This window comes from Gracilinanus agilis, chromosome 1 (assembly GCF_016433145.1).
Source record: "Gracilinanus agilis isolate LMUSP501 chromosome 1, AgileGrace, whole genome shotgun sequence".
Taxonomy (NCBI): domain Eukaryota; kingdom Metazoa; phylum Chordata; class Mammalia; order Didelphimorphia; family Didelphidae; genus Gracilinanus; species Gracilinanus agilis.
Genome location: NC_058130.1, coordinates 699,288,084 through 699,310,000, shown reverse-complemented (window position 1 = coordinate 699,310,000; position 21,917 = coordinate 699,288,084). Strand labels below are relative to the sequence as shown.

The 21,917-nt window shown below is 39.4% G+C and overlaps 1 protein-coding gene across 1 annotated transcript in view; it reads left to right on the top strand.

Moving 5' to 3' along the window:
* Positions 1–21,917, top strand: part of TSNARE1 (t-SNARE domain containing 1) — a 198,468-nt gene that overhangs the window by 69,420 nt on the left and 107,131 nt on the right. The window contains exons 6-9 of the mRNA XM_044684522.1: positions 3,135–3,218; positions 3,568–3,586; positions 7,045–7,119; positions 9,726–9,761. Of these exons, the coding sequence (XP_044540457.1) occupies positions 3,135–3,218; positions 3,568–3,586; positions 7,045–7,119; positions 9,726–9,761 (214 nt within the window). The remainder of the gene's footprint in view (positions 1–3,134; positions 3,219–3,567; positions 3,587–7,044; positions 7,120–9,725; positions 9,762–21,917) is intronic.

Below are 21,917 nucleotides of genomic sequence, written 5' to 3'. Positions count from 1 at the left end.
AAAAATGGAATAGACTTGCATCAGAGATGAACTTCTCACCAGTAGAAATGTTTAAGCAGAAGACAGAAACTTTTATTCGGGGATACTTGAGAGAAGATGTCTCCTCAGGCATGGATTGGACTAGATGTCTTCTAAGGTCCTTTTCATCTCTAAAAGTATATAATAGTTACTTGAATTAATCACACTTTAGAATGAACCATTACTTCCTTGCTCTCCAGTACATTTTTTAATCAGCCCATAAAAAAAATAAAATGTGAGATTTAGATCTAGGAGACTTTATCCTAATGTATACACTGATTTTAGTCTTGCTTTCTAGACCCAACCCAAGTCCCACTTCTTCCAGGAGCTTCTCTGCCTCATTCAGTTTAGAATGACCTCTCTTTCCTCTCATCTGCTATGTAGTCTTTGTTATTTCATAACAGTTTGAACTTAAATGTCCTACCGTTGTGCTAGGTGAAACCTATATCCCCAGGTATATCTATTGTATGTTCAGATTTAAAACTAGAGGCAAGGTAGGTGGCACAGTGGATAAGAGTGCCAGGACTGCAGTTGAGAGGACCTGGTTTCAAATCTGGTCACAGACACTTGTGAGCTGTGTGACCCTGTGCAAATCTCTTAACCCTGACTGCTTACCCTTTGCCCTTTTGTCATAAAGTTGTTATTAAGATGGAAAGTAAGAATTAAAGAAAAGTCTATTTCAGTTTAAAACTAGAGAAGAGCTTAGAGATTATTTAGTTTAGACTCCTTATCAAGTGGTAGAACCAATCAGTCAGGCAGCTAGCATTTATTAAGCACCTACTTTGTCCTAGGTATTGTTCTAAGCCCTGTAGATAGAAAGAAATGCAGAATAACCATCCTGGCTCTCAAGGAATTCCCAATCTAATGAGAGAGACATGTAAATAATTGGAGCAAACAAGATATAGAGAGGAAAAATCGGGGATAGTCTCAGAGAAGAGGTATTAAGATTAAGGAGGACTAGGAAAGGCTTCTTGTAGAAAGTGGGACTTGAAGGAAGCTAGGGAAGCCAGGAGGTAGGGGTAAGGAGGGAGAGAGTACTGGGCAATGGAGGATAGCCATTGAAGATTGAAGGAAAAAGCAGTCACTATCCTTAAATTAAAGAGTAGTTCGTGATGAGAGGTAATATATAAGATGACTGGAAATGTAGGGAGGGTCAAGGTTATGATGGGCTTTACAAGCTAACTAGAAGCTTTTATATTTTCTCCTAGAAGTAATAGAGTCACTGGATTTATTAATTAGGGAGGTAGGTAGCATGGTTAGACATGAGGACAGAGTCATGAGGAAGTCATGAGTGGAGGATGGGCTAGAAGAGGGAAATTCTTGAGACAGGGAAGCCAAACAGCTGGCTATTACAATAGTCTAGGCATGAGATGATGAGGACCTATAGCAGAATGGTGTTGGTGTCATAGGGGAGAAGGAAGAGTATAGGAGATTTGTTACAAGGGTAAACTCTATAGAACTTAGCAACAGTTTAGCTACGAGGGATGAGAGTGAGGAACTGAGGGTGATACCTAGGTTTGGAGCCGGGGTGACTGGGAAAAATAGGGAAATTAGAAGAAGTAAAGATTTGGGCAGAAAGATAAATACTTCAGTTTTAGATATGTTGACTTTCAGATATCTGCAGGAGAGGCAGTTTGAGATGCCCATTAAACAGTTGGAGATATAAGACATCATCAGAGAGATTAGGAATGGATAAATTGACTGGAGTATCATCAGCATAGAGATGATAATTAATTCCATGAAATCGCTAAGAGAAATCACATAGTGGGAGCTGAGAGGAAGGACCCTGACAGCCACCATGGTCAGGGCATCATTTGGGTGGAGATCAGAAAAGGAGAGAGAAAAGGAGCAGTCTTACAAATAGGAGGAGAACTAGTAGAAAGCAATGTCCCGAAAACCTAGAGAAGAGAGAGTATCAGGTAGAAGACAGTGATTGACAGTGTCAGAGGATGAGGACTGAGAAAAGGCCATTGGAAGTGGGGATTTCAGAGGTCTCTGGTAACTTGGGACAGACCAGTTTTTCAAGAAAATATGAATCAAGAACCAAGATCAGAACCCAGATCTTATTCCCAATATAATTATCATCATAATTATAACATTTATATAGCATTTACTATGATCCAGGCACTGTGTGCTAAGCTCTTTATAATTATTATCTCATTTAATCCTCACAACAGTCCTAGGAGAAAGGTGCTATTATCATCCCCATTTTTACAGGTGAGAAAATGGAGGTAAATAGGATTCAGTGACTTGTTCAGGATCTCACAGCTAGTAGATATTTGAGTTCAGATTTGAATTTAGGTCTTCTTGGTTCTAGGTCAGGCACTCTATAAATGGACCAAGAGTGCATACTTGTGAGGTCTGAATCCCCTGGCTCAGTTGTAGCTCTATGTGCTACCCCTGGGGTTGAAGGGGAAGCTCTAGAAGCAGATGGGGAAGGCCTGTGAAGTGAAAGAATACTATACAGGATCAGAGAACAGGCAAGTTTGAAGGCAGGCCAGAGAGGCAGCAGTGTATTTGGACTTGACTCTGTGGCCATTTCCTCAGATCTAGCTGTTGTAAATTTGTGCATAGAAGGGGTTAGGGAGTTGGTATGGTTTATATGCACATATGGAGAGTCACCTACCATAGGTAATGCTGCTCCTGTTAGTTTGGGAGCACCTATTGACCATCACTGGCCTGGAAATCCAGTTGTAAATTCTCTCTTCTCTTTCTTTGTCCTAACTCCCTCCAATTCTCTTGACCTTTCCCTTCCTTTCCCTCTTTCCTTCTCTCTTGTCTTTTTCCCTCTTTCTTCATACTCATTTCCCCTTCTCTAACTTTTTTTTTTACTCTTCCTTCTTTTCTCCTTATATCTCTGTCTCTTCCTTCTATCTTTGGGTCCTTCTGGTTCCCTTTGTGTCTTTTTCAATTTCCAAATTCCTCTGATTGCATTTCTTTTTGTTTCTTTCTCTCTGTGTTCCTTTTATCTTTATTTCTCCTCTCTTCTCTTCTTGTATTCCATTTGCTTCCTCCTTCCTTTTTACCACTCTTTTTTTCTGTCTCCCTATATGGTTCTGTCTCTGTCTGTATCTCTTTCCAAACTCTCTGCCTCTCTTGGACATTCTGCTCCCCAGGCATGCATCACAGCAAGAGACCAATAAAACCATCTGTGCCAGCATCAGTACCATCAAGCAGCTGTCAGAGCTCGTGCGGGGCTCGTCTCAGGTATGTTCCATGGTCAGGGTGTCACAATGGGGACCTGACTTGCAATCTTTGTCAAGGTGGGTCTGGGAGAGGGCTATATTCATCTTTGGGGCTTCCTGCCAACCCTGAAGAACTGCAGAGAGGTATTAGAATTCTACGAATTGGGAATCGAGGACCTAAGAAAGTACCCAACTAACTTCCCACCTGGTATAGGAATCACTTCTATAAGCCACCTACCAAGATGTCATTCAGTCTCTGCTTCAACAGTTAAGGATGGGGAACTTACTCTTCCAGAGAAAGCTTGCTTGATTTTGGGTCAGCTCAGATTGTTAGAAAGTTTGCCTGTAGATTGAGTTGAAATAGACTTCCCAAAAAATTACTAGTCCTTGTTCATTTAGACACACTTTGTTGTGGGCATCTTCCTCCCATACACACAGACTGGAATCAAATTAAAGTAAGTATTTTTTGGCAACCACATCACCCTGCCAAGGTTTCCTGAGTCTATGGACGACTAAGAACCCTGGGAGTTTTTTTTTCCAGTGAATAGCTGTCATCTATGTTCCTCTCTTTCCATAAGCAGATAAGGCATCCATTATCCATGCTGAGATATTTGATTCATTTTCTTTTCAGATATCTGTCATGTGGCCTGAATTACTAGGTACCCTTCCATGGTCTTTTCTATCTTATTTATTTGGAAAAGGAAGTCATCATGTTTTACTCACTGTTGCCTGCTTCAACACTACTTTCCATCTTTGTTCCCACCACAGTGACCCATAGAATCATCATCCTTATCATCACTCTCATCATCGTTACCATCAGTGTCATCATTATCAAGTCAACATAAAAATCACTGTGAACGTCAACATCAGACTCCTTACACCATGATAACCTTTGCTATTATTGGGATCACTATCATCAGCGGGGTTACATGATGACAAGGATGAGAGCTTTATATCAGTTAATTCAGGACCCTGTGCAGGGATAAATGGAGTCACTCTGAGAGGGGAAAACTGGTTAGGATATTCTTGGAATATTCCAAAGAACTTATGTTGAGGGCCTGAAATATAGGTGATGGCTGTGCACATATTCACAGAATTTCAGAGCTTTAAAAGACCTCAAAAATCAGCTGTTCTATTCCCCCATTTTACAGAAGAGAAAATGGAGGCTCAAGAAAGATATGGGTGGTTTAATGAGGAATTGATAGATTACATTCTTTGTGTTCTGCTCCATTTCAAACAGCCACATTACTGATGTAATGCCCGAAGTTGGTATTTAAATGATAGTCTGGAGAACTTTGCTCACTTAACACAGAATTTATGGCCTATTATGAGCTACAGCCCCATTTTGATGGTTTCTAGTGTTGTGGGCTAGTTGAGTACTTTTCACAGTTATAGACCAGGAGATAGAGAGAGAGAGAGAGAGAGAGAGAGAGAGAGAGAAATCACTCATTTCCATCAGTCAGCAAGCAATTATTATGTGCCTACTATGTGCAAAGACAAATTTCTAGGAAATTGCATGCTATCATGGGCAAGGGAGGGCATATACATGGATAAAAAGACAACAAGGTATAGTTGTGAAAGCTATGACCCATCATTGCCAGGCCTCAAACTATACTATACAGTAAAAAGAGATCAATTGGTTGAACAGATTTGGTTTGGAACATATAAAAAGCAAATGACCCTAGTAGCCTAGTGTTTGGTCATCTCAAAACCCACTCCAATTATTGGGTTAAGTACCCACTATTTGAGGAAGATTTCTGGAAAAATTGGCCAGCTTCTACCAGAAATTGGGTTTAGACCAGCCCCTGACAAACTATATACCAAGATAAGCTCCAAATACATATGTAACCAAGTTATAAAAGGTCATATTGTAAATGAGTTAGTGAAACATGAAAAAATCACCTCTCAGATTTATAAGATAAAAGAAAAATTCACAACCAAAAATGGGATAGAATCACAAAAGCTAAAATGGACCACTTCGATGACTTGAAATTTAAAACGTTTTTACATAAACAAGTGCAAACGCTAAGATTACCTGGGAAATGAGCATGACTGGGGGAAAAATCTTTATTATAAATCTCTATAGTAAAAGTCTCATTTTTAAGATAGATGAAGAGCATAGTCAAATGTATTTAAAAAAATCAGAAGTATTCCTCAACTGATATGTGGTTTTAGCATATGTCTGTGTTGTTTAATTCTAAGGGGAATTCTTAAGGAAAGAAATCTAGCCTAGCTTATACTCATGTGAAAAAAATGCTCCAAATCACTAATAATTAGAAAAATTTAAGTGAAACAATGTTGAGGTTCTACCTCATAGACATAAGATTGGTAGAGTTGACAAAAAAAGCAAAGAGAATATGTTGGAGAGACTGTAGGAAAACAGGGACTTTGATGCACTGGTTGTTGGATCTGAGAATGAGTATAACTATTCTGGAAAGAAATTGGAATGATATATTTTTCTAAACAACGTATATCCTAACTATATTATATTACTATTAGACCTGTGTCCAAAAGAGATCAAAGATTTAGAAAAAAGATCTTTTATATACCAGAATATTTATAGCAGCTGTTTTATTGGTAGAAAAATAACTAGAAATTAAAGAAGTGCTCATCAACTGGGGAATGGATGAACAAACTATGACATACGAATAGGATAGAGTGCTAATGTGGTAGAAGAAATGAAGGGATAAAGATGATTTCAAAGAGGTATGGAAAGATTCATATGGACTGATGGTAAGTGAAGTGAGCAGAATGAGCAGAATGGTTTTTATTATAATACCAGTATCATAAAAGTGAACAATTTTGAAGAATTCTGTAAACCGATGAAGAATGAAAATGAGCACCAGAACAATTTATACATCAATAATGCCTTAAGGCAAATGAATGCCATAAGACAAACAACTTTGAAAGACTAGATCTTTGATCAATGCAATGACCATTCATAAATCCAAAGAAGGAGGAGAATGATGAAATATGGTATCTACCTCCTGACAGAGAAGAGGTGAATCCAGGGACAAATTTTTATATATACATATATACATATACATACACATACACACACACCTGTCTTTGCATGTATACATGTATATTTGTACACATATAACATATACATCTATATTGTGTATACATACATGATGTATATATGTATATATGCACATATAGTATATAGCTATATGAGTGTATTCGTATATGTATGTATATTTTATATAGAGAGGCAGAGAGAAAGAGAGAGAGAGAGAGGATGTTTTGTTTGACTATGTATAATTGTTACAAGGAATTTGTTTTTCTTTTCTTTCAGTTTTTTCCTCCTAGTGGAGAAAGAGGTGGGAGAGACAGAAAGTAGATATGTTAATTTAAAAAAGAATTAATTGAAGACAAAGAAAGAACATCGAGTGTGGAGTCAGTGGATCAAAGTTTGACTTCAAACTTGGCTATTTCCTACCTCTTTGAAACTATACAAATCATTTAACCTTCCTAAATGAAGTTTTTAGATGAGACTGATTGGGCTAGCCTCTGGATTCCCTTCTAGCTCTGTAGTTATGGACCTTTATAAATTCAAATATGAGTCATGAGATATCACTAATAATTGTGGTTACTGGCAGTCTCAGAACCATATTTTGCCAGTGCTTCTAGTGATAGGGCAATCATCATTCCATTCAATCCCATTTAGTTTGATAAATCTTTATTTTTAGAAATAATGACACAAGGTCAGGTTCCAGAACTCCTGTAGTTCTCTAGTGTGAAATGAAGAATGGTAGTGAGCAATAGCAGGACAGTGGCCCAGGGATGCCCATTTATTGGAGGGGTGCCCCGCATCCATTCTCTCCTCTTCTCCTTGCAGCAAGAATGTCTTCAGCTAGACCGACTGAGAAATCAACTATTGGATGCCCTCCATCGCTATGGAGCTGTTCAGAAGGTGAGGCCCTGGAACCCTAGCCCCCCACTACCTTACAATGTGTCTTAGAAGGGAAATAATAATGATAAATAAAATACCTCTCATTTATGTTGTACTTTAAGGGTTCTCAGTTATTTTGTTCTCTGTAACCCTCTAGAATAGATAATTTTTTTTATAGATTTTATGGATAAAGAAACTTAGAGAATTTCTGGGCTATTTTCAGGAAAGAATTCTGAAATAAACAAGGTAGGGGTAACCATTAGTCCAATATGATTTGCTTTGAATAATACCTTATGCCTGTCTATACAGCCCTTTTTCGAATTGTTTAGAGCTCATTCCCATTCTCTTTGTTCAGCCAATTCTCATGACATACCAGGAATCTAGGTGGCACAGTAAATAGACCATTGGACATAGAAACAGGAATACTTATCTTCATGAGTTCAAATGTGGCCTCAGACACTTAATAACTGTGACCCTGGGCAAATCACTTCGCCCTGTTTGCCTTAGTTTCCTCATCTGTAAAATGAGATGAAGATGGAACTGGCAATCCCCAGTTCCGCTTTAGTCTCTTTGCCAAGAAAATCCCAAATGGAGTCATGAAGAGTGGGACATAACTGAAAACAACTAAATGAAAACAACTTTTAGAATATAGGAGGTAACCTTGGTGTTGGACTTGGAGTCAGGAGACCTTAATTCAGATCTCAGCTTCAGTACTTCCTGGTCCTGTGACCTTAGACACTTCCTCAGATGAGTAGGCTGTGCAACTGACTGTGTGACTCTAGACAAATCACTTTGCTTCTCAGAACCTTAGTTTCCTTATCTATAAAATGGAGTTAATGATAGTTTCATTTGCAACCTCATAGGGTTTGTTTTTTTGTTTTGTTTTTTTTTGGAGAATCATGAATTATTTTATGTAAAACCCTTTGAAAACCATAAGCATTAAATATTAACATTCTATGTTCTAAGGGCCCTTCCAGTTCCGACATTCTATGCTCTTAAGCCTCCTCTAGTTCTAACATTCTAGGTTCAAGGTTCTGAGGTCCTTTCCAATTTTACCATTCAGTGTTCTGAAGGTCCCTTTCAGCTCTGACAGACTATATTCCAAAGTTCTTTTTAAGTTTCAACTTGCTGTGATCTGTACTTTATATCTCTGAGATCTGCTGACTAGGTATTGTTGTTGATTTTTCAAATGCTTCTTAATCTTCCCAGAAGTCAACCATCCTTAGGCCCATACATATTATGCCTTAACTCCATCCACCATGCAATAATAAAAACCTAATGATCAGACATTTTTATTCTTTTTTCATAGTAACTATGAGGTCGGTAATACAAATATTACTATTTCCGTTATATCAATGAGGAAATCTTAAAATATCTCTGTGGCAGGGGCTGTGTGTGTGTGTGTGTGTGTGTGTGTGTGTGTGTGTGTGTGTGTGTTGTTGTTGTTGTTGTTGTTGTTGTTGTTGTTGTTGTTGTTGTCCTTCCCCACAAATCATCTCCTTTGAAGTCCTGGGCTTTTGAGGAGGTCAAGGAGTATAAGACTATAAGACATAGCATGCCAAAAGTGGAAAAGATCTTAAAAGATAGAATGTCCAAGCTAGAAGGGACCTTATATGTCATCTAGTCCATCATCCCCCTCCCCTCATTGTGCAGATGGAGAAGCTGAGGCCCAGATAGAGAAAGTGATTTGTCAAAAGTTGCTCATAGACCAGGGGGCAGAGTCAGGGTCCTTAATTTTTTTTACTTATTTTTCAGAGTCAGGATTCTGACTCATGTTGTTGTTCAGTCATTTTAGTTGTGTCTAACTCTTTGTAACCCCATTTGGGGTTTTCTTGGCAAAGCTATTGGTGTGCTTTGCTAGCTCATTTTATACATGAAGAAACTGAGGCAAATAGGGTGAAGTGACTTGTTTAGGGTAAATAAGTGTCTGAGGCCAAATTTGAACTAAGTAAGATGAATATTCCTGATTCCAGGCCTGGTACTGTAACCATTTCTCACTGTGACTCATAGGTGGAGACTTTTTTATTCTCTACTATAGGAAGACAGTGAATGCTTACTGAATAGTATTAAATTAAATTAGTTCCATAAGGGACCCTAGACCATCTAGACCAATTTTTATAGATAAGAAAATTTTACAATGATTTTACAGAGTTTTATAGATTTTACAGATAACCCAGTTCCCCAACATGTTAGATTAAAATAATAAAACAACAAAAAATAACAATTCACTTTTCTGTGACTCTTTAGAGTTTCAAAGGTACTTTCTTCAACATAGTCATGTGAGGTAGAGAGTATGCATATTATTACTATTCTCATTTTATAGATGAGGACACTAAGGCCCACAGAGGTGAAGGATATTACAGAGCTAATAAATGCTGAAACTGTAACTCAGACAAACTCTGTTCTGTTTGTTCCCACTACCTTAGGATTGTTTCTTAAGGTTATTGAGCTCACTAGCCTTTGAGTTAGGGCTAAACTCAGTTTCCTGCCTCCTAGGCCATTTCCATTCCCTGGGGGAGGGTGGGTGGTTGAGTCAAATGAACCTGATTATTATGTCTGTAGTTCTTGCCAGAATCTCCCTGTTACTTGCCTCCAGCCTCACCTCCTTCTAATTCTTTGTCTGACAGAAAATAGCAGAAAAGTCCAAGGCTCCACTTCCCCTGGTGGCCACGACGGGGGCACAGCGGAGCAGAAGGCAGGTGGGTGTCATGTGGGGAGCCTACCCTGGTGTGTGAAGCACATGGTTGGAAAGCCAGTTTTGTAATTAAGTAATGTCATCACTGCTCCTGGGAGGCTTAGGCCTTCCAGGGGTGTAGAAGATGATAAGGAGAGGGAACAGACGGTTTGGCCTGATCTAAGGAATCTCCCCTCTTTACCTGAGGATTTTTCCTGTATTCCACACAAGCCCTATCTGTTCAATAGGAAGAGATCAGTCTCTCATGACCCTCAAGAGGCTATGTACTCCAAGATCAGTCTCCCAGGATGGAGGAAGTGGGGAGGATAGGCTGACTTGAGTCTACTGGTGTCTTACACAGGCCCAATGAAGAACAGTGGCACAGGGTAGAATTATAATTTTGGCATGTTTTTTTTTTTTTGGCATCTGTTTTTTTTTTCCCCAAGGATAAGACCCAGTCTGGGTTCATTATCAGGTCAAACTGGGATTCCAGTCTCTAATAGGGAGACCTTTCCCATATCTTGCTCAGAACCATGCTTCCAGTCTACTTTCCTGACCATCTGTCTCCATGCCATGCCGCCTCCACACTGGCTATCATCTTTCATCTTCCTCTTTCCCCCCACTCCAAACCTTGAACTCTGTTCCTGGCCTATATGCCCTTATAGATGAATCTTCCTGTATGAAAGCAGACCTTCATGATCTTATGGCCATCTTCCTACTGGGCTTCCCCAACACTACCCTTTTTTTCTTTTCCTCTCCTTTCCAGCTCCCATGTTAGAATGTAAACCCCTTGAGGGCAAAGAGGATCTTATTTTAGCACAGTGTCTGGCACCTAGTAAGTACTTAATATGTCCTTAATATCTATATCTTAATAAGTACTTAATGCTATCTTATCTAAAGCTTATCTTATCTTAATAAGCACTTACCACTATCTATTTCTACTTATCTCTATCCATCTGTCTGTCTTTCTTTCCTTCTTGCTGCCTGCCTATCTGTCTCTGTCTGTCTGTCTCTATAGGTTCCTGCCTGTCTCTCTGCTTGTCTGTCAGTCTAGGCAGGGATATCTTCTGTGACTAAGGTTAGGGCCCAACCTGATGCCTTGAAAGGCAGTTGGTCCATGTGGATATAGAAACTCTGAACATATATCTCCTCATTAAGATCCCCAGTAGCCTACTGAATTCACTGATAAATAGATACTTTTATCAAAACCAGTCAGTCCCAAAGGAAAAGAAAAAGACATGCAAAGTAGTCCAGGTATACCTTACGTATCATTTTTAAAAAATTATTTCTGTGATGGTGCAGTAGTAAGCAAGCATTATAGGGCACTATTAGCTCAGATCATCACAGACCATCTGGTTTACCTATCAGATAATTACTACAACACAGTTTATTCATTCTTTCATTAATTCATTTATCTATCTAATTTACTTTTTATAATGAACCAATGTTTTCAAAGCAAAAGAATGTGGAGTCTGTCTTTCATCCCGCAAACATCTCTGTTGGAACAGCTCAATTGCCTCATTTATGAACTTTGCTTCTATTGATACTTCTCTTTGTGGGGTTGAGGGTCTATTGCATAATAAGTGCTTCTGCACAGTGATTGAAGCCCTTAAAATATATGAAATGGGTAGAACTAGATGGCCACTGAAGATTCCTTTCTCTAAATCTGTTATTACTTGCAACATTAGGAGAGCACAGTTTTACTAGAAATTTCCGATTCATGGGTGTTGCTCCAGGGATTCCAGCTGAGTGAATGTTTTTAAGAACTAATGGAGCTCTTCAAAGCAGAGGGTCTTATTTAAGCAAAGATGTCCTAAGCCTGGGGAACAGACATGAAAACAGGAGGATGATTCACACATACAAAAACTGTCTTTTCCTGTTTAGGCTATTGGCTGATGTCTTCTGTCTTTCATCTCCTGTGTGGATATCAAAGAATATTAGAGAAAACCAAATGGGGCAAACTATGAAGCTTTTTGAGTGTCTCTCATACCATCTCGCCCCTAAGGGAGGACATCATGATGTCCTAGCACGAGGACACAGAACTCCCTTTCTGGAAAATTGCCCTTTGTCTCATTGTCATCATTGTTGTGGATGGAAAGAGGATGCAACAGCTGTGGTGGCTGGTCCAGAATGATGACCATAATAGCAAATTCATTTTTCTACAGTTCTTTAAACTTTACAATACACTTTTTTTTCCCACCAACCATGTGAAGTAAGGATTACAGTTATTATTCTAGTTTTACAGAGGAGAAAATTGAATCTTGAATGATGATTTACTCAGGGTCACTCTATAGAGGGCCTGCCTCTGGGTCGAGGTCAAAGTTTGGTCCCTGACTAGACAGACGCATTTTGTGTCCTAAGCCTCCCTTGTGCCCAAGTTTTTCTCTTTTTTTCCTGCTCTTGTTACCATCAGCACCGCCCCATGTCTCTGTTTCCTCTGTTTCTCTTTGGGTCTCTGTGATGCCTCTTTCTCCCAGGCCCTGTCATGGCTGGCCCAGTGAGTGGCTAGTCAGGGTCTGCCCAGGTCTCCCTCCCTTCCCCTCCCCCATGGTGCAGGGTTGGCTCCATAATCTGGTAGAGCTGGCTCCCTGTGAGGCAGCCAGTGCCTGCTCCAGAGGGCTCTCCCTGCCTCACTAATGAGGGACGCGTCCCTGAAGCATCCCAAGTGTGCACTCTGTGAGGGCTAGACGGTGCTGTGGCCCTGGGTGGTGGGTTTTCTGGGCACTGAGTGGTTTCCCATCTCCTTCTCCAGCTCCTGTTACAGAGGAGGAAGCTGAGGCCAACAGGGTGTCCTGGGGTGACCCAGCCTGTATGTGTCTTGAGGCCAGATTGGAGCTCAGATCCTCGTCTGGCCCCACCTCATCAGAACACAATCTAGGCCGAGTCAGTAGGAAGTTGTTTTAGGATAAGGCATGCACTCACACGTGGGGTCCTGAAGTCAGCAGGCATTATTGCTCTGGGCCCAGCAGCCTCCCTCTATCAGGACAGCTCAGAGAATAGCTGAGAATGGCTCCTTTGCTTCCTAGCTGGTACAAAGAGCGTTACTGCACTCACCCTTAGTTTCCTTAATCTTTAATGATTAAAAATAAAAGCAATTATACTTCTACTACACAGTCTTTATTTTTTATTTTGATTTATTTATATTTTATTTTCAAAATTCTTACCTTCTTAGAATCAATACTAAGTGTCAAGGCAGAAGAGCGGTAATGGCTGAGCAATTAGGGTTAAGTGACTTCCCCAGGGCCATATAGCTAGGAAGTGTCAGAGGCCAGTTTGAACTCAGGAATTCCTATCTCTAGGCTTGGCTCCAATCCACTGAGCCACCCAGCTGCCCTGGCTACACAAAGTCTTGAGAAGAAGTTGATAAGCTCCTTGTGAGCAGGGATGATTTCACCTTTGCTTTTGTGTCCCCAGCACATGTGGTATGCATTGAATTAGTGTTGATTGATTGATAGAATACTGGAGAAAGTTCAGCATTTAGAATTAGGAGACCTGGAAGAGGAAGCTGGATAGACCAGACACTTGTTCTTGGTATGACTTTGGACAAATCACTTTTCTTCTCTGAGGATGACATGGTTTCTAAGGACCATTCTAGCTCTAAGCTCTATTAAATACCCAATCAGAATGTGAGTTATTATTTTACCAGGTAAGTGTCCCCTGCAATTCTGAGAAAATAACTCTGAGCCCTGTAAAATAGGCCCCCACTTCCAAAGCCTTTGGCTTGGGTCCAGCCTGCCTCCCTCTTTCTCCCCATCCCACATTTCATGGGCTGCTCACTTCCTCCCGCCCACTCCAGGAAAGGCGAAGATGATAATTACTGCCTTGGAATAGTAAAGCTTGTCAACGGTTATTTCTTTCCCTTTTCTATAAACTCTTTATTCTCATTCATTCATTTATTAATTTATTTTTTTTTAATCCCTCTACCCACTTTCTTCTTGTGCTTGGGTGAGAGAGCACATTCCAGCTCCTGTCTAGGAGAATGCCAGAGATAAGCAGCAGTGGCCTTGGGAGGCAATAGAGCTGGGTTCCAATTTCAGCTCTTATGCTGGGCTCCTGGAATGACTCTGGGTTCATTATACTTCTTGTTCCTTCATCTGTAAAGTGGGGATAATTGTACTACTTGTACTAGTTACTGATAAAAGGACAAGAGGATTGGTAGCTATAGATTATTACTCACAAATCTCAGGTGCAGGACTTCCCAGAGGATGTGCCACATTTTGTCTCCAGTATGCCCAGAGTTGATCGAAATTAACTGCAGAAGGAAGTTAGTTTAGAGACTGAGAACTTCTGACTTCCAGGCTGATGAGATACTCACCATGTGAAGGTTCAATATGTAAATAGTGCCTCCCTCTAGGACTGCCTCCCCACCTCTCACTTCCCTTGAGGCAGCATGGTGTCTATCCATTCCCAGAGTTGTAGGGATAATTCCAAGAGTCTGAGTTTCTTATGATTGCTCATAAATCTCCACCTTGGTATCTTCCAATTAAAATTAGTCTTAAGCTTTTGCAAATTTCAGATTTTTCATTTTATCAATGAGATATTTTTTAAAAGCACTTACAGCCCTAAAAAATATTTAAATGCTTATTCCCTTCCCTTTCCCCTCATCCCCCCTTTTTTTTAGCAAAAGTATTTACTAAGATAGTGTAGCAAGAAGTATTATCAAAAATATTCCCTTTCATGAGGAATGAGGTACACTTTCCCACCAACATAAATAAATAAACAAACACACAAACAAATAAATAAAGCAAAACAGGGCCCGTGAACTTTTATTATGCATTCATTTCAGTAGTAAACAACTCTCCATGATCCCATTTGAGGTTTCTTGACAAAGATACTGAAATCTTTTACCATTTCCTACTTTATAGATGGAGAAACTGAGGCTGTTAAGTGACTTGCTCAGGGTCACACAGCTAGTAAATTTCTGAGGCCAGATTTAAACTCAGGAAGATTAGGCATCTTGACTCTGAGCAGTATTCTATCCTCTGGGCCACCTAGCTACCCTTGAACTGAAATCCTCCAAACTAAAAGTCCATCACTAGAGAAATTCACCTCCAGACTACCCACTTCAAGCTGGTGTGTGCTTTTTAAATAGGTGACTCAAGAGGTAAGACTAAATTTTCTTAACCAATGATAATGTATTTCCTAAGTGAAGTCATTGGCCTTTCATCCAATGGCCAAATCCATATAATCCTCTCAGACTGATTAAGGACTTAATCATTCCTAGTTTACATTTTGTATTGATTCATTGATTTCAGTGGTGTGTTCAGGCCTACTCTGATTACATGATTGGAGTAAGGGGTGGAACCCTAACCTTACAATAAAATCGCTGAACACAACATTGAGTATCATATTTTGTGCATAATAAATACTTAATGGATGCTTATTATATTATATTATATTATAATTTTCAGAGCTCTTGGGGTCTTAAAGAACCATCTAATCCAAGAAATAGCTGATGGCTCAATGGATAGAGTGCTGGGCCTGGAGTTAGTAAGGCTTGAGTTCAAATCTGGCCCCAGACATGTACTAAATGTGTGATCTTGGGCAAGCCACTTAATCTCCTTCTGCCTCAGTTTCCTCCTCTGTAAATGGGGATAATAACAGCACCTATATAGGTAGCTAAGTGATGCAGTAGACAGAGAGTCAAGCCTAGAGGCAGGAAGACTCATCTTGATTTCAAATTTGGTCTCAGACACTTAGTAGCTATATAACCCTGGGCAAGTCACTTAACCTTGGTTGCCATAGTGTCCTGAAGAAGGAAATGGCAAACTACTCTAGCATCTTTGTCAAGAAAATGCCAAATTAGGTCACAAAGAATCTGATGTGACTGAAACAACTGATAATAAAATTAGTACCTACCTTCCAGAGTTACTGTGAGGATCAAATGAGATAATATTTGTAAAAAGCACTTAGCACAGTGCCTGGCACATAGGAGGCTCTGTATAAATGCTTATTCCTCCCCCCATCTAATCTCATTATTTGATGATTAGTGCTGGGGCTAGTACTTGGAAAAGAAGCTGGGTTCTATAGTGAAAAGAACCCTAGGACAGGCCCTCCCATTGACTTCCTATCTGGCTTTCCTTGGGCAAAGGCTTCAGTTTTCTGATCTATAATATGGAGTGAGGCAGATGATCTCGAATGCCCTTAGTACAGGTGAGTCATTCTGTGATGCTGTGCATCTGAAGTCCAGAGGGGCTGAGTATAGCCTAAGGTTCCACCATGTCCCTAGAGAACATTTATGGTGGCCATGCTATTCAGGTACCCAGTGCACCCTGGGAATTGACCTGAAGAGGAGACCCTGCAGCAGCTTCTCTCATCATAACAGGATGAATGGTGATTTTCCTGTTCTGAAATAATGATATCCATTGGGAGAGCAACATGGTAAATATGTGTGAAATCCAGTTTCAGAGCACAGATAAAGGCTTTTCTATACCCAGGGGAGGTGCAGGAGATGGAGAATGATGGTTAACATTATGCATAAGACTCATCAACATCCTTTTTTTTTCCTCCTTGAAAACATCTTTATGGAAAACATAATCATCTCCAACATGCAGCATTACCCAAGTCAGGAGATAGAGATGAATGGGCAGCATGGTTGGGTCAGGGACTTTCGGAAATGAGGAAAATCCCAGACAAGGGACCATCTTTAGCTTTTGATTTTGAAACATTTCCCCCAAGAGCTGTCCTGGACAAAAAACCAGGTAAGCTGAGTAAGCAGGCAAAGGTAGCGTGTACTTACAGATTCTCAGAAATATCAAATCCTAAAATGTTAGAATCTCAGAATCTTGATGTCAGTGTCAGAATTTAAGAATCTTAGAATCTTAGCCAAAAAATGGGTTAAAAACCTCAGGATCTTGAAACTGGTGGTGTATAATTTGGAACCAAAGTAGCAGAATTTTAGAATCAGCTTCATGTGGTCATTGATCTTATGACCCTAATCACAAAATTGTAGAATCTTGAAATAAATGCTATAGTGCTAAAATCCTTGAATCAATCATAGGATATTAATAGAGTTTCAGAAATTTTAGAATCTTGGAAATTCATAGAATCATAGAGGTTAGTAGGGATCATCAAGGTCTTTTAGCCTAATTTCAATGCTTCTACTTGCTACTTTAAGAGGGTGCCATGCACCCTTTGCTTACTCACAAAGGATTTATACATACCCTATAGGTGAAACCATATTGCCTTCCATAAATGCCAAGTTCTATGTTTAGTTGGTATTATTTTTCACTATCTATCATTTCTCCTTACTTACCTACTTATCTTTTCCTTTCAAATAGATCTGACTTTATAGGTGACCTCACATTATCAGTTTATGTTGAGGTCAATTTAGTATAGATGAAAGACTCCAGATGTTCTATGTTCTTTTTATCTAGGCAGAGGAGGAACACATTTTCTTTTTAAATTTATTATTATTATTTTTTAAAACCTAGGCAATGGGGATTGAGTACCTTTCTTGGTGTCACACAGCTAGGAAGTACCTGAGGTCAAATTTGAACCCAGGACTTCCCTTCTCTAGGCCCAACTCACAATCCACTGAGCCACCTAGCTGCACCCCTATATATTCTCTTTTAAACAATTCATATCCACACACAAAAAAGATTGCCTCTTCCAGAAAGCCTCCCCAGATTTATTTCCCTTGGCTGCATTCACATCAGGAGCTCTAATATGCCCTAAGAATTCAGACATGTAGTTCCAAACTGCTGATACTATGAGTTGTGCCTTTGTCTAACTGTTTTTGGTTTGTGTGTGATTAGGCATTGTGCTGGTTGGGATCAGTCAATAAATATTTATTAGGTACCTGCTATGTGCCAGGCACTGTGCCAATAGGAAATGAAAGTCAGAAAAATCTGGGTCATACATTTTTATGGCCTTTCATAGCTCCCTGACCACTCTGATTGGTTCGTCAAAAAGTTTTGGTGTACGCCTTTTTATTGCCTTAATTGTCTACAGAGGAAAACTGGGTATGTTTTTTTTTAATGCACTATACCATCGCCCATAATTAGGGGTACATTTCACAATGGAAACAAATTTATAGCCTCAGAGTTGTTATTTAACTGAGCTTCCTCTTTTTTGTAGCCTTGTTCTATCCTTATTTCCAGATTTCTCAACATTACTGCCTTCATTTGTTACAGAATTATCATTATTCCCCATATTAACTCCATTAGGCATTCATCCATTTTTTATATACTTTTTCAGTGTTTTCATCTTTGTTTGCATCAACTGTAACATGGTTTTAACTTCTGAGACCCTATACAGCCAAGGAATAGTAGTTCTAATCAGGTGATCAACTGCAAACAACATCCATCTAATTTTATAAATTACCAAACAACACAATCCAATTACAGGCAAATGTGCCAAAATGTGCCATAAATTGTTTACCACCCTGAAAATCTAATACCATGTAGCAATAGTAAGGTATCAACTTAAAACTCATATAGGGAATTAACAAAACAAGTTGCCACAATACATTTATCATTGAGTTTAAAACATCTTCCATCTTGACCCAGTATGCAATAGCTGTTATGTAATAGGAAGTATTTACAGTGATGTTATTATAGTTACAATGAATTAAAATCAGAACTTAAATTTTTTTTTTTTAAATCTTTCTACCATATGTTTTTGTCCCTTTAAAAATGGCGGACTTTCACCACGTGGCTAGGATACTCTTTACACAGTCATGTGGTTCCCTCAGAACCTTGGACAGCAGTCACTCCAAAATGGCTCCTGAACTGAATAGAATGTTCACCCACTTCCAGTCTAATTAGTTACTCTTAAGAGTTCACTTCCTGCTGTCCTCAGCCCCAACACAGAATTAACCAACTGCCTCAGCCCAGATACAGAGATTAAACCAACTGGGGTGCCAAATGAAATAAAGGAGGTTAAACAAGTGTAGTAAAGGTGTTAAAATGAGTCCCTCACTACAGTGGGGAAAGAAGGTAGTCAGTTAGATGTGTCAAATGACTATAGGAACAGATAGAGTAACAGAATAACCACAAGTAAAACCTCTTAGTTGGGGATAACATATAATAGAATAAAACCAATAATAAACAAGGAAAATAACACAGTGGGTACAATGTGTCAGAGAAGTATCTGGGAAAGGAGTAAGACTAACGAGGCTTTTGTACAAAGGGTTTAATAACTGAACAGGTTCAGGGAGTGGAGGTAAGAGGGAATAATTGTCTCTAAAGACTATTGGCAAAGTAGAAACAGGAAGGATGGATATGGCTACTCTATTACTAAACCTACAGCAGACAGCCTGGGGCAATGGCTGGCTGGTCAGGGGTAAAAAGGGTATCTCACTAAGCTGTCATTTGGCTGTTGTCCAGATGTATCAGATTGTCCCAGGAACACAGGTAAAACAGCAAGATAAATGCACTGGGGAAGTCAGGGAGATGGATGTATCTCAATGTCCACCATCCAAAATAAAACTCCTATCTCAATATGAAACTCCTTGGTCTTGCTAGATGATCTTGTAGATACTTACAGAGTATCTACAGAAACAGAGATAACACAACCCCACAGGCTCTCCAGTCGGTTGCTAAAATCCAACTCTCAAAAGCAAACTCAACTCAGAGTCTCTGTGAAAAGTCCCCTCTACCAGCATTACAGGCTTGGAATCTTCAGCTCCTGCCAGCTTTGCCTGGCAAAGTCTTCTCTTTACTAAGTTAAATCCTACATTTTCCCTACAATAGAATACAAAGAAAGGTAAAGCAGCCCATGCCCTCAAAGAGCTCACAATATCATAGGGGAGACAAATAATTAAGTACAAATAAACTACATGTAAAACAAATAGGATGTAATCAACAGAGGGAACCCTTGGAATTAGGAGAGATTGAGAAAAGCTCCCTGGAGGTTGATGTTTGGGGAAACTTCAAGTTCGTGGGGGAAGGAATAGTATCATTCAATTCATCAATTACATTAAATTATCAAGTAGAGGTAACATCTATGCAGAATCCTGGGTTAGGAACTGGAGAAAATGAAGTCTTGGATAAAACATAATTTTTATCCTCCTAGAGGATAATATAGTTAATTTATAATATTTAATATTATAATAGATCATATAATAATAGATCATATATAACTATTATAATTATCTAGTGGGGGAATATCACTCAGACACACACTAGAGATAGAAATAAAACACAAGATGTTATTCTATAAGTGAATAAGAAGGGTACTAACAAGATGCTTTATGCTAATTGGGGAAGGTCATTAGTGATAGGAGGAATTAGAAAAAGAGCCCAGTTTTGGAGCTGGCCAGGGCCTTATAGATCATTTCATCCCACCCTTTGTTTTACAGAGAAGAAACTAAGACCCAGAGAAGTTAAGTGACTTATCCAAACTAATATAGGTAGTTAGTATCAGTCAGCATCAGAACCCAAGTCTTCTGATTCCACATCCCTTGCTCTTCACACGAAGCTCCGTCTCCTCCCTTCTGGTGCCTTGGAGTAAGTACTGAGTTGGGCTTTGACTACAGGATGGATAAGAAGTCCATATGAAAATAGAGGAGGGAAATCATTTTGTACACAAGCAGCAATGTGAGCAAAAGCCCAAGGGATGGTCAGTGTCACAGAATAAATAGTCTGTTTTGCCCAGCATGTGGAATGTGAAAAGAATATGCTGAGATAAGGCAGAAAGGGGAAGGTAGTGCTAGATGGGGAGGGCCTTGGGTATGGGCCAGAGGGGCTTGTGTATTCCTTAGGCAATAGCGAGGGACTGGAGATTCTTGAGCAGAGATGTGACATGAGGAGATCTAATTAAAATGGTGATGAGTCTAGAAGCTGCATGAAGGATGAATTGGAGGAAGGAGAGTAAAGGCAGGAAAATCTGTTAGAAAGTTAAGGAAATAGGCTAGGTGGTTGGCACTAATGGTCTGTACAACATGGTGTCAGTGGGAATACCGAGGAGGGTATAGATGTAAGATCTTGCAGAGGTAGAATCTTAGGAAAGACTTAGTAAGAGGGAAGGAAGCATTAACCCCAAGGGGGTCTGATGGGATAAGAATTTCTAGTTTCACATTCCCCAAAGCATGTTTATTTTCAGGGAGAATTCTAATTCACTGAGAGATTGTATAGAAAAGAGCTTCTTAACAGATTGTCAAAGAATGCCCTGCCAGCAACTCCAAATTCAATTCCCTTCTAACGGATAACTGATGGGCCATTTGGGTACCTTATGTGATCATCTGTATCTGCTTATGGGTTCTTCTGAGTCCTTCCATCTTTTGCATTTTTTGTATGACAAAATGAAAGCTGCCCTATACCCAGCTTTCATTTGCTGCTTTAAATGCTTGTATGGAGCTGAGGTCCTCTACCCATTTTAAAGTAGATAAAATATAAATTATAACCTGATGTATCTAAAGATTTTCCTGGAACAACTCTGTTTGTGGGCTATACATTAAATAAAGAAAAGAATCCTCCTGAGCTTGGCTTAGTTAGTTAGTCATATTGTGTGAATCTGCTTTTTTTTTTGAGGTTCTGGGTCATGGGTTACACCTATAACCATATGTTTATTCTACTTCCTTAACTTTGCATAGATCATTTCCCATGCCTAGAATGCTCTCCCTCCTTATCTTCTATTCTTGAAATCCCTAGTTCCATTCAAGGCTCAGCTCAAATACCATCTTCTACATTAATTAAGTTTTTCCCAGTGTTAGTTCCCTTCCTCCAATAAATTTATTTGTTCCCTATATTTTGTATAAATTCATAAGTATACTATTATTCTCTCTCTCTGTAAGCTATTTGAGAACAAGTGCTATTGTTATTTTTGTTTTTGTGTGCCCAGTGCATGGCCCCAAGCCTGACACTAGTAGGCACTTAACAATTATTGATTTTAATTTTATGAATGGCCCCTGATGACTGTGGATGTCAGTGCCACCTCCAGATATAATGAAGTCAAAAGGAGGAACAGTTTAAGGGGGCAATAAGAACATCTGTCCTGATATAATGTTTTCCCCAGAGAGGAGAGGCAAAGTCAAAGAATTCTGTGGTTGATCTGGAAGTCTTCTTTCAAGAGATGGATATGATCTAACACATACTTGTTCAAGAGAGAAGAGCACCAAAATATTTTATTTTCCTCCCTCTTTCCTTCCCTCCTTCCTTCCTTCTTGCCTTCCCTCCCTCTTTCTTTCTTTCTTTTTTTCTTT